The sequence below is a fragment of the Primulina huaijiensis genome, chromosome 15 (assembly GCF_012295235.1).
Source record: "Primulina huaijiensis isolate GDHJ02 chromosome 15, ASM1229523v2, whole genome shotgun sequence".
NCBI lineage: Eukaryota > Viridiplantae > Streptophyta > Magnoliopsida > Lamiales > Gesneriaceae > Primulina > Primulina huaijiensis.
The window spans coordinates 3,167,468-3,186,592 of record NC_133320.1 but is presented as its reverse complement, the minus strand read 5'-3'; the positions used below and the strand labels follow the sequence as shown (position 1 = coordinate 3,186,592).

The 19,125-nt window shown below is 36.7% G+C and overlaps 2 protein-coding genes and 1 pseudogene across 3 annotated transcripts; 1 reads left to right on the top strand and 2 right to left on the bottom strand.

Moving 5' to 3' along the window:
* The first annotated feature begins 579 nt into the window (after positions 1-579).
* LOC140958843 (CRM-domain containing factor CFM2, chloroplastic) lies at positions 580-6,698 on the top strand. Of its 2 annotated transcripts, none has more exons than XM_073416414.1 (13): positions 580-1,344; positions 1,732-2,260; positions 2,592-2,722; positions 2,847-3,158; positions 3,240-3,396; positions 3,507-3,799; positions 4,327-4,386; positions 4,476-4,532; positions 4,631-4,735; positions 5,207-5,449; positions 5,562-5,772; positions 5,966-6,096; positions 6,176-6,698. In XM_073416414.1, exons 1-13 carry the CDS (start codon positions 649-651, stop codon positions 6,416-6,418), a joined length of 3,168 nt encoding a protein of 1,055 aa, XP_073272515.1. In that variant the 5' UTR covers positions 580-648; the 3' UTR covers positions 6,419-6,698. The 2 variants fall into 2 exon arrangements, with proteins under 2 accessions (XP_073272515.1, XP_073272514.1); XM_073416413.1 differs by having other exon boundaries at positions 5,556-5,772.
* Positions 6,699-9,636: 2,938 nt separating this feature from the next.
* On the bottom strand, positions 9,637-11,721 carry LOC140959888 (lysine histidine transporter 1-like). The gene is made up of 7 exons (XM_073417922.1): positions 11,417-11,721; positions 10,949-11,332; positions 10,453-10,846; positions 10,267-10,372; positions 10,094-10,185; positions 9,938-10,006; positions 9,637-9,834 (listed from the first exon to the last, which is right to left on the bottom strand). Exons 1-7 carry the CDS (start codon positions 11,617-11,619, stop codon positions 9,736-9,738), a joined length of 1,347 nt encoding a protein of 448 aa, XP_073274023.1. The 5' UTR covers positions 11,620-11,721; the 3' UTR covers positions 9,637-9,735.
* Positions 11,722-12,835: 1,114 nt separating this feature from the next.
* On the bottom strand, positions 12,836-19,066 carry LOC140958819 (DNA repair protein UVH3-like; annotated as a pseudogene).
* Between the last annotated feature and the right edge of the window lie 59 nt (positions 19,067-19,125).

The window sequence follows — 19,125 nt, the reverse complement described above, 5'->3', positions numbered from 1 at the left end:
TAAACCTAGTGATAAAAGGCTTTCAGAACCAATTAATCTAATCAACCAAATTCACCCAACTAATCTTTCTCGCAAAATTTTCGAAATTTCAGTTAAAAACGAAACATTACCCAAGACGCATGCTCCTAAATCAGAGCATTCATAACAGAATGTCTTTCTCCACGAGATAAGTATGACGATTGACGATAATGAAATTTTACAATTATATGTTTTGACAATCATGATATCATTGAGCGTATCTATTGTCTTAGAGATCCGTCATGTTTGTTCCAATATCATTGGGTTTGTTGTCATCTTGAGGCATTAACTCGAAGCTAATTTTGATAATAAAGATTATGTTTCATTTGTAGCAGATTGTAAATATAGATATATTTTCTTGGTTATAGAAATTTTGGTTAAAAATAATTAGATCACTCTCACATATTCTAAAATATTATTTTATATAATAATTATTATATTATTTTGAAGTATCATGTCGTTTTTCATTTATTATAATATTTAAAAATCAAATAATATAATTTTTCATTGTTTACCAATTTATATTAGACTATATATAAGCTTAGTACAAAGAAACGGCCGTTGGATAATGCGTCTCTTGTCTTCACAGATGAAGCCTCAACCTCACTTTCCTTAAATTTTATCACTAATATGATGATTTCATCCTGCAATTGCAATAGAAATTTTCCCCTGTACTTCCCCTCTCTCTCGATTTCGGTATTTGGGTGTTCGAAATTGCCGCTTTCACCCGGCCAACATCGAACTCCGGTTGGAGTATCCGCCGCCCTCGCTGCGGACACCCAAACACTTCCGCAGTCTGCCATTCAGCGCATCGCGGAGAAGCTCCGCAGCCTCGGCTACGTGGAAGTAGGAATCAATAAGGAAAACCCAGAAGAAACACCAAGTTCCTGTCCGGTTTCTCCTTCTCCTGGTGAGATATTTGTCCCATTACGATCCCATTTGCCAAAGCATCGGGTGGGGCACACGCTCGACCCGAGTTGGAGCACGCCCGGAAACCCAGTGCCGGAACCTGGGTCGGGGGATGCTATACAGAGGTTTCACGAGTTAAGGCGTGGAGTTTTGAAGGAGAAGGAGGAGGAGAGGTTGAGGAACCAAAAGAAGGAGAGAGCTCCAACGCTAGCGGAGCTAACGTTGCCGGTGGATGAGATAAAGAGGCTGACTAGTCTTGGGATCGGTTTGAAGAAGAAGCTGAAAGTTGGAAAAGCTGGGATAACTGAGGGGATTGTGAATGGGATTCATGAACGATGGAGAAGGTACGAGGTTGTGAGGATCGCGTGTGAGGATATATGCAAGTTGAACATGAAGAGGACTCATGATTTGTTGGAGGTAAGCAGCGTTTATAATGTTAAGGATCTGAATAAACGATACATTATTTGTTTACAATATTAAAAAACGGGACTTTGATCGAACTGTTTCAATGCAGTAACAATGTTTGGTAAGTGGTAACCAAAGAAAAGAGTAAGAACTACACTGAAATATGAAATTTTGTTAATCATTATTCACTAAAATGTGCGAACGGGGAGATTCGACCAATAAATGGAGATTATTGTTGCTCATGATATCTGAAGGATATTCGAGTCATATAAGAGTTTTATTCGAGATTAATAGTTACTTATTACAGTTAGTTCACGAATCATGCCTAGCCTGCCTAGTGTGGCCAATTTTGTGCAATATTTTTCTCTCTCGTCAAATTAATTGGTATTGTGTTTTCAGAGAAAAACTGGAGGTTTAGTTATTTGGAGATCTGGGAGTAACATAATACTGTATAGAGGAGCTGAATACAAGTATCCTTACTTCTTTGCTGACAATAATTCGTCAGATGACTCTTCTTCCGGATCTTCTCCTGATATAAAAACCGATGAAGGAGTAAATGGTGAAATAGTGATGTCTTCACAAGGCAACAAAGTTGTGGAATCTCCTGCACATAATTCTTGCACGCGTGTCTCCCGTCCACCACTCGTCCAAGGAGTGGGTTTGCCAGATAGAGTTCGCTTCCAGCTTCCTGGCGAGGCACTTCTTACCGAGGAAGCTGAGAAGCTTCTTGAAGGGCTTGGTCCGCGGTTTACTGATTGGTGGGGCTATGATCCTCTACCTGTAGATGCTGATCTTTTGCCAGCAATAGTCCCTGGATACAGGAGGCCATTCCGTCTACTTCCATATGGAGTGAAACCGAAACTTACAAACGATGAGATGACTACATTACGCAGACTTGGTCTGCCTTTACCATGTCATTTTGCGTTAGGTTAGAATATTTTTCCCCAGACTGAGATCAATTGCTGCTAAATAATGAAACGATCACATTACTTGTTGCACTGTTTCTATGTCATTTCACTTTATATTAGTGGGGTAGGATTAGTGAAGTCTATATTTGATTGACTGAAATGTGACACGAGTTGATCACACATATATTGTATCCTCCATGGATCATAGCAGGTGAGGAGAAAAAGGATGCTCTTTAAATTTGTTGGAATAAGTATATAAGAGTGAAATTATTTGGCCTTGGTGATTCCAGAATGTGATTACCTTTTTTTCTAACTGGTACCTGTGAGTTCTTCACTTAGTTCTTTCTGCAGGCAGGAATAGGAAACTTCAAGGATTGGCAGCTTCCATTGTTAAGCTCTGGGAGAAATGTGAAATTGCGAAAATTGCTATCAAGAGAGGCGTTCAGAACACAAATAGTGAATTGATGGCTGAAGAGCTAAAGGTTTGTAATTCGAATTCTGTAACGTGATGGTTACTAAAGCTCTCATTCGTTGCTCTGTGTTAACTCTGTAACCTTTTGGTTTAGTTTCATAGACATCTATTAACTCGAAAGTGAACTATTGCAGGGGCTTACTGGAGGGACATTGCTGTCAAGGGACAGAGAATTTATTTCTCTCTACCGAGGAAAGGATTTTTTACCGGTTGCAGTCTCTTCAGCAATAGAAGAGCGAAGGCAAGGCAGGTTGGCTGTTTCACAACCCAGGACAGATAACAACGCAATAATAAATACAAAGGAAAATGCACATGTGCCCAATGAATATTCTCCTGGAGTTGAACTTAATGAACAAAAAGACCAGAAACGTCATGGCCCCTCTGAACCAAGGAAGCTAAGATTCTCAGAGGCAGCGATTGGGAGAACTGGTGCAAAGTTGGACATTGTAGGCCTTGGTGAAAGACCCTAGTCATTCAAATCTCCCCAATTATTCCACACATTCCTAATGTTAATGTTATCACTGTAGGCATTAGCTAAAAAATCCAGGGCTGAAAAGCTTTTAGAAGAGTTGGGAAAGGAAGAAATCTCTCAACCACCGGAAGCAGACAAGGAGGGTATAACTGAAGAAGAAAGGTATATGCTGAGGAGAATTGGGCTTAAAATGGGACCTTTCCTACTAATGGGTAAGTATTTTATCGAGCAAGCAAGAAAGTAGATCATGGATGAAAGCCCGATTCAATCTAAAATGAAGTGGCATCGAGGATAAAGTAAAATTTTCTCTTTCCATTCATAGGCCGGCGAGGAGTTTTTGATGGAACAATTGAGAACATGCATCTTCATTGGAAATATCGGGAATTGGTAAAGATACTTATTGGCAGGAGGAGCATTGAAGAAGTACATCAAGTAGCACAGACTTTAGAGGCTGAAAGTGGTGGCATATTGGTAGCAGTTGAGGGAGACACTAAAGGTTATGCAATCATCATTTACCGTGGGAAGAACTATAAACGCCCAGCTACTTTAAGGCCGCGGACACTTCTAAGTAAAAGAGAAGCATTGAAACGTTCACTAGAGGCTCAGCGTCGTCAGGTGTAGTAATTGGACAAGGCTTTTGCTTTCTTATTTATGAATCTGGTTATCTAGTTCTATGTTCCACATCCTCTAGTTTTTGTTTTTGAAATGCAATTCTGGTACAAATAGTGAAATAAGTTGTACCTAGTGAAGTATACTTAAGATTTGTCATATGATTCAGGACGCAGGATTGGGTAATGCTCATTTCATATGAACCAATGACCTATCTAACTTCCTATTATGGGGCTTGTAGAGCAGGAATAATAATTGCAGGTCTTTTTGATTCGTCGCACTGATTGGGAGGTTTTCAGTTGCCTAATAAAACTATATGGAACAATTGTGCCTTTTCTTTATTACCTTGGATGAAATTTGTATTTTGGGAAATTGAAATACATCCTCGTCTCATGTACTTGGATTGAATGTTTTGTTCCTTTTGTTTTCTTTATTCAGTTTTCCCTATTTTACATCTTTCCCTTACTTTTTCTGTCATTTCAAGGAACTGATTAGTGACCAAAATGGTCTTGCATATGTTTTCATCAATGCAGTCCTTGAAACTGCATGTTTTGGAGCTCACCAAGAACATTGACGAATTGAAGCTTAAAATGGTAGGTAGATTTTGTTTCCAAAGTTATTCATTTCCAGGCATTAATTCTATCAATTAGATGTATCAGTGATTTTGAATATTTTGTTTCAGGCTAAAGACAAAGATACCAACAATCTGCTGTTGGCCAAAGATTTAAAACTTGGCTTTGTAAGTCACATTTGATAGTAAATCCTCCATCTTTATTTTATAGCGAGTAGGATATTTCATCATCTAAACTACGCTGAGCTTGTGTTGTCATCATCCAGGTTAAAGAACAGGAGACTGGTGAGATTTATGTGAACGTAGATAAATCATTTGAGAAAGATCTCAACAGTGAAGAACAGTCTCATTATGAAGATCTTGCGGAGGAGGTAATAATGAGCATTTTATGACTCTGGCTCTATTAACATCTATGTGGTTCATCTTGCTAAAAAGGTGGGCTAATGATTGGTCTCATATAATTATCCCTTCACAATTTTTAAATTTGACCTGAAAAAGTCCTTGCACCTTGTTCTTAGACTCCGGGTCCCTCATGCTCTTTAATGCCCTTTATTTACACCATGCATACAATGAACCTCTTCTCTCACTCCTGGGTTTGTGGGTGCGCATGTCAGAGAGGCTGATACAAATCCTTGGCATAATAATAGTTGTGTCTATCAATCTTGTTTGTGGGAGGACACACAAGTGTATTGATGAAACTCGATTGACTATTTCATATTTTTCCTCTTTTTTTTTCTGCTCCACGCTGCTGAAAACATGATCCATTTCTTCTATTTGAAAATGTAAAGTACCTTCACAAAGCTAAACCGTATCTCAATCTCGTTTTCCCTTCATGGTTGAAGATCATGGAAAACCAAGAAACTGATACAAATTCTGCGGGACGAGAGGACTTTGTGCCTAGTTCAAAGGGTTCTGTGAGTGTTGGCCGGCTGGACTTAACAAGAGATATTTTACATTCCAACACTGATGGCAAAGATGCATGTGACATGCCAAGGGAAGAGCCTCCACCTGTATCCGTGCCTGAAGATCTTCAAGATTCTTTGAAAATTGCTGAGCGACGCATTGATTTTTCACTTCGTCGGGAGGTAAATTCAAGAAAAAGTTTGGGTGGTGTGATTTATGTGCATATACATTCACTTTTGATGCAAAAACTTTACTCAACAATGATTGATGCATCATTGTTATATTTAGTCACAGGATCAGGTTAAAACTTCAGCCACCACTTTAATTCAGCCTCAGTTTCGTGATTCTAAAATTGACCGCTCAAAGGCTAATTTAGAACACTCAGCTGGGAAAGCAACACAAAATGAGCCCGCATTTTACAGGGCTACACAACTTTCTAACAGAGAGAGGCTTATTCTAAGAAAGCAGGCCCTCAGAATGAAAAACCGACCTGTGCTGGCCATAGGTAATCTAATGTTTTACACAATTTGAAACGTTTTATTTTATGCAGTATTGCAGTTTACCGCCTATAATGTGGCACAACATCATATGGATTTCTGTATGCCAGACCTCAGTTGGTTTGAATCCAGTGCATATAATCTGCCTTAATTTTTATGTTACCTTTAATTCGAGCTAATTTATGATTTATCATTTATTAGGGAAACGCAATATCGTGTCTGGAATCGCTAGAACAATCAACACTCATTTCAAGAAGCATTCTCTTGCCATAGTTAGTATCAAAGGTAGAGCCGATGGAACATCAATACGGGAGGTGGTTCACAGTTTAGAGGTCTGTAAGTGGGAACTTTTTCCACCTCTTGATTAAAATCATAGAATCAAAGATTTACATATCCATCTTATTCTCTCAGCAAGCAACGGGATCTGTTCTTGTCTCACAAGAACCTAGCAAAGTCATACTTTATAAGCCTCGAGGATCAGAAGTTGAACCTATCCAAGATGATGAAAACACCAAATTAGACTCGAAAAATTATAGAGTGAATGTTGTGCGAAAGGACCGAGGACTTGTATCTCCTGAGCTCATGTCAGCAATTAGGATGGAATGTGGATTGAAGTTATCTTCCGAGGCGACAGATGATGGGGGGAGTGGCTAATGGATGGTGCTGCCAGTTAGTAATTATTCAGGGGTATGGAGTTGAATTGAGGTATAAAATGCTTAACAAAGTCAAATTCCCGGCTTACATAGCCACTGATTTCTTCTAGTGGCAATGCAATGGTTGAACCAAGAGTCACTTTCTGCCCATGAAATCGAGCAGGAGGTATAGAACCTTAAATTCGAATCAAATTCGAGGAAATACGGGTATGGTAATTGATTCAGTAGAATGTATTGACCATTATTGTATCACATAAAGATTACATTATCTTGAAGGATTAGTGCCTCCCCTGGGAATGTGAATTATACAAAGTATGTGTATAGGCTTTGTCAGTGGCCTCTTGCTCTACTTATGACATGGACAAATATTTGCTATCCGTTCAAATCATTTAGGCACCAAAAGCCAACTATCAAGGCGGATTTCAGAATTTTCCTTGTTCTATGAAGTACTCTTGATAGTTTTGAGCAAGTGGTGTTTATTAAGGGTGTTGAACTAAGGTTTGATTCATTTTTTACATAAAAATTTAAACCAAATTATTTTATATTGGTCTAAAAAATTCAAATTAAACTAAACTATGAATTTTTAATAAAATAATGAAGTCATAAATTTCGGTTTGGTTAAAATCGATATAAAAAATTATTAATATAATTAGATTGTTACAAAGCTCACTAATAATAAAACATAAACTAAGAATCAAACAAAAAATTTGTATACAAGAAAAATAATACTAAATTAACAAAATTTATTACATAATTTTTTATGTTGATGTAATTGGTTTGGTTTGATTTATTTTTATCTAAAACTTGAATCAACTAATTGTTTCGGTTTGGTTGATTTTAAAACCAATCCAAACTGTTATGGAATGAAAATCGATTCAAATCATGAGGTTTGATTTGATTTAATAGTTTGGTTCGACTTGATCTTATTTCTGAAGACCCCAAGTGTTTATCCCCCGTATCACAAGCTTTTTTGAGATCAAATGAAACTTTTACTTTATGTCATAGAAAAATAACATTCACGACGAACAATTAATGAAACATTCACTAGTGTCTCACAAGAGCCATCTTTATACAATCTTTTATTTATAAATTTTTTAGATTTAATCATTTTTTATAATTAATTTGATTTATACGATAAAATCGAGATAATATTATAATTGTGAAATTTTATTTTTGCGAGAAAGGAAGAATAATAATTCTACTTTAGTATAACCGGTCATGTCAAATCAAATTTTCGTGAGAGTTCGTCGCTCTCTTAATATACTTAGTAAAAGACGTAGTACGTGAGCAATTTGTTAATTTGAAAAATATTTATAGAATGAAATTAATGAACACATTGCCAAATCATTTAACATCTCAAATACATTGATAGGTAAAAAAGTCTGTTGAAAGAGACTCAAACTAATGTCAATATCTTGGGAGATGATAAAAAAAAATCTACGGGGAAAACTCGAAACGGGGATGAGATCCCTCATCTCCGAACCCGCTCTGCCCTATTGTCTTCCCTAGAAGGGGTGGATGAAGTATTTATTTACTTTATTTTCAATTATTATGTTTAAATATATTAATTTTTTTCTCAAAATACAATTTGTATCCATAGGTTTTCTTTACCTAATGTAATGTTTTATTATATTTTTTATATAATTCAGACTAACAAAATGTAGGTTTTTGAAAGATTTCGAATTTACAATATTTACGTGGTTATAATTTAAAATATATTTTAAAATGAAAATTGTAGTCAAATGTTCTTAGTTATTCCAAAATTATAAGTAAGTATTATTTTAGATTTTTTAATATGTAATTTTTTAACTTTAGGAGCATATTTATCAATTAATTGATGTAATGAGTAGATAAATATCAACATCATATGCTAAAATATTTTCTTCCACTCTTATATTGTTTAATTAATTAAAGCATATTCATATAATTCTATTTACACTTTTATATTGCTTAATCAATTCAGATCATTTCATATCATTGTATTTGTATTGTTATGTTAGTTCAATTTAGTACTTAATTTGACAAATCATTATTCCATCTTTTTATAATTTGTTTTGATCTATTTTTTCCCAAACGAAATGTTGTTTGATGAATTGGATGATCAATATGCAAAGAGTAAAAAATATTTTTATTATTAATTTAATTTTTAATTATTTAGAATATAAGCTCACGTGCAGATGCACGTGCTTTTATGCTAGTGCATATAAAAGTGTGAATGATGTGCAAAGTTTTTATATAGTGATTTTACATCGTCCGAAAGTAAGAATAGTACGTAGATAGAAACCGAGATGGTTTTTTAAGTGTGCTTCGCAAGTAAGAATAGTAAATAGAAAATGAAATGCAAATTGTAGTGAGTTTACACTAACAAAATAATGATTGTTTGTTTTATTGTGTTGTTTAATAGGTTGTAAGTACACATGTGATGGAAATCTCTACAATTACTTAGGTTCTAACACATATTTTAAATTGTAAAACATTAGGAATTGTGCCAGAGAATATTATATAATATAATAATAATAAAAATAATAATAATAGATTTATTTTTTAGAGTTGAGAAAACAAACATGATATGATGATTGTATTTTGTTAATGTGAAATTTGAGGTTAAAATGCAATTTTTGAAAATAAAAATAATAAAGTGTATAGATCACTGATATTCATCCCAAAATGAAAACATGTCCCGAGAAATACAAACAAACTTTGCTACATCTGAACCATATTCTGATCATTATTGGATAAAATGAGAATTCTAATCACAATATAATAAATTTCAATGCTTATTATTAAAAATAAATGGTTCAACGAACGTTTAACTACTTATTAGAGTTGTCAGAATGGTTCGCTCTCCCTTGTATATATGTTTTTGAGATTCTTTTATTTCTTCGTAATTGTTGACTCTGTCTTAGTCGCCCACCAATTTGGTGAGTGGAGAAAACCTCATCCCAACACAAATTATCTTGTTAGATTAAATGATTACAGTTCGACATATGTACTTTAAAACCCTTTATAAGATCTTTGAATAACAAAATGTATAAGAAAACTCTAATTTACAGGGAATATTGTGTCCGGAAAGCTTATGTGATAGATAGTATATATGAGAACTATACTCGCCAGTTATAGAAAGTCTTTACAAAACATATTTCACAAAACAGTACAGTTGATTCGTTGAACACATAATTTATCGGAAAAAGATTGTTTTATTTCAATAATATGCTTACTGGCACCATTTTTCAATCACCTAAGTCTAAAAACCAGAAGATACAATGTTGCAATTTTGTGTCTTGTATCAGATCGAGTTGGGTCTTGGGATATATATGCTTATGAATAGAATTTGTACGTCTTTGCTTGGATAATGATCTGCCTTAGTCCTCCGATTGGCGCCACAACCATCAAAATAACACCAAGAACTATGCAAATCTGAAATTCATTGATCCCAAATTCAGAAAAATCATCAGCTTAATACATGCCAAGCAAACAAATATCAAGAATAGTGAATAGAGCTAGCTCAACTTGAACTTACCCAATTAGTAAACCAGGAGAGGCTGAACTTCCTTGGCTTGTAAATTGCTAGCCACATGATGCAGGGGAGCTGAAAAAGGGTGTAAGTTTTCGTGTTAGCGACTCAGAAGATCAAAAACAGATGAGAGTTATGTTAAGACACTGTGAATTTGCTTACAAAGTATGTGGTCGGTGCGAAAGCGAAGCCTCCGAAGAATGAAAGAAGCCCACCAAAGGATGGGAAGGTGATGCCAACAAACATTGTGAGTGCTGAAATCAAGAGAAGCAACAATGTTTGAAGTGGGCACATCCAAAGTTGCAGAACATTTACAGGATCTATCACAAACTTACCGACGTATATGTTTCTTGTAATGAAACGCAAGTACCATGTTGGCCTGAATCTTAGCTTCTTTACTAGGACGGTCTCTATCATGTCGAAAACTGGCATCGCATAGACCTGCACCGACCCCGAATCATCAGAATTCTGAACTAACTATAAACGAAAGAAAATAAGAGAAAATTCAGCTGCCTGCTCACCTGGTAGCTCCCTCTAACATGTACCACAACAAACATGTTGGCCATGGCAATGAGCCACACAGGTTTATTCAAAGAGATCAGGATATTGTCCTCTACCGCGTTGCCATACATCCAATATCCAATAAGTGCGACGGGGAAATAGCAAAGGGCGACAATAATGTAAGCAGCGAGCACTCCCCTCCACATAGGTTTCTTCGAAGGCTTCTCAGGTGTCGAAGGAATGCTGGCCTGAATTTCCAACACAACATTGTGACCCGCATAGGCGAAAGCTACGTTGCCCAAGGCAGCGAAGAAGTTCAACATTGTACCGGCTGCTGACTTAGCTTTATAGCCATATTGCACGTCAGGTTGCACGCCCTTGTCAACCGCAGCCCCCCAAGCAATCGTAGAGTAACTGCAGAACATAAAAACGGTCTAATTAGGATTACGCCATTATAAGAAATACCGGAACTTTTTCTGGAGATTGATTTGTTGGATAAAGAATCTTGTTACACACCTCAAGGACATGACTGCTGCCGCCAGAGAAACACCGCAGATCGAATTGAAATTTCGAAAATGGGAGAGCACAAAGTGGGCAGAGGCGAAGATCATGATAAAGTATGTAAGCTTGATATCTTTGCAATCTTGGCAGACCAAATCATGAAATTTCTTTAGTGATTTTCCTCCAGTAACCATGTAAACTATGTCCACTCCAACCTCAACAATCAACTGTTGAGGAACCACAATCCACAGACCAAGCTTCTCGCCGAAAGCATGCTGTCCCAGTTCATGGTATCTGTCGAAACGTTTCCCCGGGACCATTTCATGCATTTCAACCATTTGCCACAAAGTATACAGAGTGACTATCCAAGATATCACCAGTACTGTTGCTCCAGGACCCCTGAAAATATACACAAAAAAGTGAAATCTTTGATGTTTCGGTTCAAAATTTTGATTTTATCAACTGGGATGTTCTTTCTTTTACCATCCTAGATTGGACATGGCGTAAGGGAGACCGAGGACTCCGGCTCCCACCATGGCAGTGACATTGTGGAAGGCGGAGTACCACCATTTTGCGTTTCTTGAAGAGGTGATCGGAAGCCATGCATCTATTGCCCTCTCTTCTTGAGTTCTATTGTCCACCTGTGTGTAGTTTTGGTGTTGATCAGCAGGAGCTTCGGTTCCCATGGAGTAAGTAATGATCAATCAAAGAAAACCCAGAAATTCTGAGAGGATCGAATATGCGGAAGCTCGAGACAGATCATTTTATAACAAATTCTAACCGACATTTTACTTCATAAAATCAAACTTGGACTTTTGACGAATAAAAACATATTAAAAAAATTGGCAAATATACAGCTATTTTTCACCTGGCTATGAAATTTGGTCGGTCCCAACTTTACTTGCGTACTCACACACACACACCGTGTCGAAAGTTCTCACGATTTGCTAGCATGGCATTCCTTGTAAACCTCGTCGTTTCATTTTGTTGTACAAGGTTGACTTGTATTAAAAATATATGACAAGTTAGAATTTTCCAAAATTTCTAAAACTAGCGAAATCTTGTTAAGGAAAAAATATAGTAAATTGTAATTAATTTTGGGCCAAATAATAAATAAAATTATATATAAACTCATAGACTTAAATCCAAATTAATACATTTTATGTTGGTGGAAAACATACAAAGTTTTTTCAAGGAAAGAAAACTCGTATTGTTTCAAAATATAATTGACTTAATGTTTTGTTTTGATTTAAAAAATATATTAAATTACCGTGTTTTTTTTGTTTTTTCAAAATAATTATTGTAATACTTATTATAATGAAAAAAACGAGTGATTTCGAAATAAAATTTTAATTTTTAAGTTCATTGGTTTTTAAAAAGAAACTGTATTAATTAATAATTGGTGAATTTTGAAAATTCGGCTAAGGAATGAAACGTTGAATCCAAAAAGCTTATGGTCACAGTCAACTTGCTTGGTTGCTGATCCAAAGTGGTTCTTGCGTACACTATGCGTAGCCAAAAGGATTTCTTGAATGTACAATATGTCTGGCTATCAACAATTTCATACATTGACTTGAGAATTGGATAGTATGTGGGTAATGAGTTTTAGCATTTATGTGAGAAGTACATGCATGCAAGTTGATAGCAGTAGGAGAGCGAAAAGAGCTTATGGAGATAGAAAATCAAGTCTGAATCGAGATGATGATAAACAACATGATGAGACAATCGCGTCTGAATCGGGAAAATTATCATGTTGTTATTTTTTTCCCGTACGAAATGTTGTTTGATGAATTGGATGAATAATATGTAAAGAGTAAAAAATATTTTTATTATTAATTTACTTTTTAGTTATTTAGAATATGGGCTCATGTACGAATGCACGTGCTTTTATGTTAGTATTAACAAAAGAGACAAATACGATGTAAGTATAAGAGTCTGCCGACTGCACTAGAATTTTTGAAGCATCACTCAGTACCACGAAACTGGTCATTTATCCAACTATAAAACTCATTAAATAATAATAATAACACAATAACAGAGATGCATTCGATGGCCTAAGAACATACACATATTCCACAGATTTCACCAAAACAGTTAGCTGGTCAAACAGTAACAGAATTATGCACAATCAAACAAATTAACCCTCAGGAAAAACCAAATAAATGAAAATGCAATTACCAAAAACTCATCCACCTTGGGCAGTTTCCATACAGCCCAATAAAATATCGTTTTCCAATCTAGATAAGGTATTAACTTTACAAGACATTAAACTAGATCAAACATCATTCCCTAATGCCAACACTATCATTAGCTTCAAGTGTCGTCGTGTCGAAAAATTTTCTAAGATGAACTTCAATCGAGTTCTGTTATTGGGGGATTAACAATGCAAATAAATCATTAAAATGATATGCAAACTGGATATAAAAGTTCAAATACAGTTGAAGTTCACAAGTATACCATGAACTGCAGCATATGCTGCAAAATAATTTGCTAAGTAAAAGTGCAAACAGGAACATTAATCCTATACACGCATTTTCTTGGCTTAAAGTGGCTCAATCCTAGACGCACAAAAAACTATTTCTTTTAATTCTAATGAACATATTTTCTTCTCGGAGCTATATGAATCATCAGGATTTAGGTGAGGAAGGGAAAGGGAACAAGATATCCAATATTATGCATATCACCACTCATTTCGTAGTTGTGAGATGAATCCTCACATAGGCATTGAAGGATTTGTTCTCTTTTTTGAACACTCGTGTCAAATGGGCCGATTGTTTGATTTGGGCCGATCGTCAATTGAGATAAACGTTGGACGACAGTGCATTTAAAAACTATCCATCCATAATCCTGCAAATCAAACAATGCCACAACTGATCAGTACATGTTCTTATCCTCTTACTTCGAATCTTCGCAAATATTTCATTGAATGTATAAAATACTTCCATTCGCAACTGTCTCTGTACAGAATAAACATGACAAACAAAAACTATGTCAGCTTATGCTCTCTTCTTCTCAAACAATCTCCATAATATTAACACAAGACAGGCAAAATCAACGACCCTCAGCCCTGATCCCATCTTAAAGCAACACATCATCTTGCATGAATGGTCTCAAAACATGTAATGCTTTCGATATTTGTCATCTAACCTAAGCATCTTATTTTGGTCGCCCAAAAAAATAAAGCTATCAAAAATTCTCAAGGTTGGAATATAACAAAAAGGTGTATCAGATCATGCCAACTACAATTACAGCAATAATACCACGAAAATTTGCTAAATTTTCGAATTTAGTGACCGGGCACCAACCTCATGCTTGTTGTACTCCTTTAAAACTGGTAGCAGCAAGTCATCCGCTTTTGAACTGCCCCACCCAAACTTCTCCCAACACAATCTGCACGTGAACAGCTTGTCAGGTATCTATTACATATTCTGCTAATTAAAGTAACATAGCAAACAACATAGTTATCTTTTCATGTTAAAATTACCACTGAATTATACAACGACCGAGAGAAGTACATGATGTAGTAGGAGCACAACTCCTATAGAATAACCCAGAACAAAGACAAGCATGCATAAAGTCGAATAAAATATCAAGACAACAATTCCAAGCATTCAAGGGGAAACAACACAAGCAAATGAGGGCATAAACTAACTTGCGAAGAGCAAACAGATCCAGCTTTCCCCATGAAAACAGTTCATTGGACTTGTCCACTTGTGGAGAAGTCTATGCTGAAATCACAGCATCACTAGGAAAAAGGAATGTGTCCGTTTTTGCTGACATTTCTCTGTACATCAAAAGTTCACTGATCTTGAATATGTGAATATAAGTGAGAAGAATCAACATCACAGTAACATTTGAAAGGATAAATGTGATTAAAAAAAATGTGTTACATGCTTATCCATGAAAATGTGCTTCATCATTTTGATGTTGTTTTGATCACAAGACCTCTCTTCGGCATTACTACCCGAAGAACCCTTCAGTATATCATGGTCTTTTGACCCTTTGCCTTTTGATTTCCCTCCTCCTTGTCCATCAAAATTTCCAAGAATGGCAGGATCAGGTGACTCAATCCACTCCCAAAATTCATGAAGGCCATTTTTCTCAGGAAATGCATTTAGGAATTCCATGGCATTAACAATGCAATGCCGCTGTCACATTTTGAGAGATTAATAAGCAAAAAGTACAATTTGACATAGCTCATTTCAACAAGGGTTTTTGAATCAATCATAGGATGCTAATGAGTGTATCTACAAAGAAGGGCTCTGTAGACTTGGATGACGAAGATTACCTGACACCTTCAGTGTAATCACTCTCGAGAAGGAGGGCCATCTTGATTAATTTTTTTCTATTTAGTCCAAGCTCATTCTCGATGTCCTGAAAAATAATAAAACAACACCAAGATCAACCAGTGTAGAAAAAGGTTTATATTTCTCAATAAAAGGGTAAGATCTCAATGACATGGATATTCCGTATAGTACATAATAAACATAGAATTTAAAACAACTGCGTAATAATCATCATCAGGTCAAGCTAGATCATACAAGTAGCACTACATCACAAATAGCTGGTTCACAGTATAATTGGCATTTGAGGGAAAAAACCACCTTCAAAAGATATGTCTCTACGTATCTGCGATCATCAAACATGTTCTTGTACACGCTTTGTGCTCCAAACAAGAATGCATCAGACCCGTGAATGCAACAATTGTCACGTTTCATCATCATGAAGTTAATGTCTAAATTTCATTATCAACTTCATCTTTAGTTTGGAAAAAAAACCTGGCATTCAGCAAACATTTTGCTGCTCATGGATTCGGCATTTCTCTCAAGTTTCCATTGTTCAATTCCAAGTTCTTCACGCTCTTTATGGAGAAACATCATTTCCTCCTGCATATCAATCTCCTTAACTTCACGTTCGAAAACATCTATAGAGGAAGGGTTCCTCCCAGGTATGTCATTTTCAATTGATAAGCCAAGAAATATATCTTCCTTGGTCAACTCTTTTGTACAATCTGCATCAGTCATAGAATTACTAGCAGAAATCCTTGCCGATTTTTCAGTCCTGTGGAAGAGCTCATCCGCTGCCATGTTGAGCATCAATAAGATCAGGATCATGCAGATTTTCAGGATTAGAACCGGTGAAGGAAAAACTCATCAAAGAACTATCTCTATTATGTGCAAGCTCTCTCCCACAAGTATCCACTGGTTTGTTCATCTCATGTTCATTACCACCCATACTATAGGTATCAATTATCTGCTCTTAAGTTTTGCACAAATCCTTTTCTTCAGGCAGAGTGTCTGATGCCACAAATAATTCTCCAGACAAAGCTCCACTGCCTTGCATGTCTTGATTCAAAAGCTTTTGATTTTGACGGCTTTCGCTTTTGTTAGGATTTGCTCCGCAATATCATATGGCTGGGTAGATTCAATTGGTTCATTGGTTGGATTGTATTCCTAGCTGGGCATTCAATCTACAATCCTAGCTGAGAATTCAATGTGAGGTCCTTTTGCTTCAAGAACAGATCTCCAAGTATTGTCCCCATCAACCATTTGCTCAGATCTTCCTTGTTCTTGATCTTCATGTGGATTATTCAAAGCTCTATCATCTATCAGATCGTCAAGACTTCTCCTAATTGTTTCTTGAAACCCAGCTTCCTCTACCAAAGCACCTTTTCTAACAGTTTGGGGAATTTCATCTAGAAAAGATGATGAGTTCATTTGAATACCTTGAAATCCTTCCTCCCACTCAACATCGACGTCATTACTGGTACCCTCGTCCATGAAGGATAGCTTAGTTTCGGCGTGAAAGTGACTGGGAACAATATTTCTTTTGTCTTCAATGACTCCTTCCTCCCACTCAAAAGCTGAATCAAAATCAAAGGATTGTTTCAATGAGACAGAATAATCTCTGGTCAAATCAACAGATGGGTTTTCGACAAGAGTAGCAAATATATCATCATGACCATGATTATGACCAGTATCTTCAAAAAAATCTCCATGGTTCCAATTTTTTCATAATTATCTTCTGTTTTGTTATCCTTATCGTTCATTCCATCATTGTTCTGATTCTCAACTTCATGATGCTGGATTCTCTCAAGGGCATTACTAAGGACATCATCCAGTGCATTCCTAGTTTGATCCTCAGTCAGTCCATTCAGTGCATCAGATTTAGTAATTAACCTGACCTCATTGACAGGTCCGTTAAAAGAAATCACAGGCAAGTTTTGATTTTGTCCACTGCCACTACTATCTTGTCCAGCAGATGTAAGAACTCTGATAAAATCAAGCAGAATATTTAATCAGACAACCATACAAGACAGGATGCATCAGGAGGATATCAATTAGACTCCACCATAAATGAAAAAAATTGCATCAACAAGAAAAAATGTCCATCAATGCAAGAAACAATAAAATATTTACTTACTGTTTGTCTCCAGCAAGTGACGATGAGAAAATAAACTCTCTGTTGGCTTCGGAGGCGATCCTTGAAGTTTGCACGCCACCTATTCCCCTTCCCACAGCAGATTTTTGCACCCCATCAATCTCACACCGAAAAGCCACAGTCTTGTGATATGCCTGTATTTGGAGTTCTGAAAACCTTGTGGGAACCTAAACAAGCTAATACCTGATTATCAACAGTGGACAAATGAACAACGCTTTCTAATAAGTACATTTTGGCCTCACCATGCTTCAATAAATACAAAACCAAAATTAAACCACAAAAAACATCCACCATGGGCCGCTCTATATTTTCATCGATGCCATTTCTAACGCTAGTGGACATTGTCTTGCAAAAGAAAATGTACATACATGGAAAAGGAACAAAAGAATTCCTAAATGTAGGATTTTGTCCATAACAATCTCTGTTACCGTACCTTTTTAAGCTTTTGATACTTCTGTCTGTTCTCAGCCATCAGTCTCTCTCTCATCTACAAACAGGAGATAAACAGGTCAGATAAGGGCCACAAACAGCTCCAACAAGAACATTAAATGGGAAAATAAAGATATTTTACCTGAAGAAGGAGATCGAGTTGCATAGATGGAGGTAAAGCCGCCAATAAAGCAGGGTCGACTTTCCCATGCATCTCCGGCTGCAAGAAATACAGGAAGACAGCTAGATAGAAACACAAAGAAAACTACCGTTACATATAATGGACAATTACCCTCAGTCTGTGACTATGCCCTGCCCTCCTCCTCTTCTCTTATACGCACACAACTGCTTTTGCAGGCCTAGAGTGGGTGGAATTACAAAATATAACCTCACCAGTATCATCTCTTCATCATCATTTTCTTCATCTTCGTAAATTTTGTCACCCGGAATCCTAGCTGCACCTGATCTGGGTGCGTCAGCAGTAAAATCCTCATTTTCTTCCGCGGCAAGAGATGCTACCGACCTTAATCAATACACGACAGAGTCAAAAATATAATTAACTCTAAAACAACAATCAAGTGCAAATCCATAAAGAATCTCACATTTCATCCAGCTCTACCCGACTCCAAATTTTGAGCACCTCATCATTTACTTTCTGTGTGTTTGGTTCCTCTATGATGGCCTTCTTTCCTTTGACATCATTCTTCTGTCTCTGATTTTCAAGATCGGCTGCCAGTTCTTTCAGCCTCATTGCCTTGACCTATCAAGAGCGATGAAGAAAATCACATCGAAGATTTTGAGATTCCAATTAAAAATCAAATTTTTATTCCACCATCAAACACAAAAACCGGCTTCTTGCAAATCCGACGGAAAAATCCCAAAATGTGAGCATTCCGAACCAACTCTCCCTTCTCATCTCTCATCGCCTTCATAAACTGTATCATCCATATGCTCGCATCTAACACACACAAGAAGTAAGAGCGAACAATGGGGATACGTACAATAGAGTCATTAAGGTCAGCGCTTTTACGTACTGATGGCGAGTTTCTTTCCGGTGAGGGTTTCTACGGAGACGCGGCAGCCAACTGGCGCCAGCAATTCCCAGAGGCCGTGGACTCCCATTCCCTCGGCTCTGCTTCACTTCGCTCATTGTGCTGAAGAAATGGTAATTGCGTCGTGGCGTTGTTGTCTGGGTAGTTTTTACCGCCCACATGCAGACACGAAACTGTTGACTGGCTGCTTGACGGTTTGTATACTTTCGTTAAACGACGTCGTCGAGCCTCAAATGGGCCAAGCCCAAATTTCAAAACAATTAAGCCAAG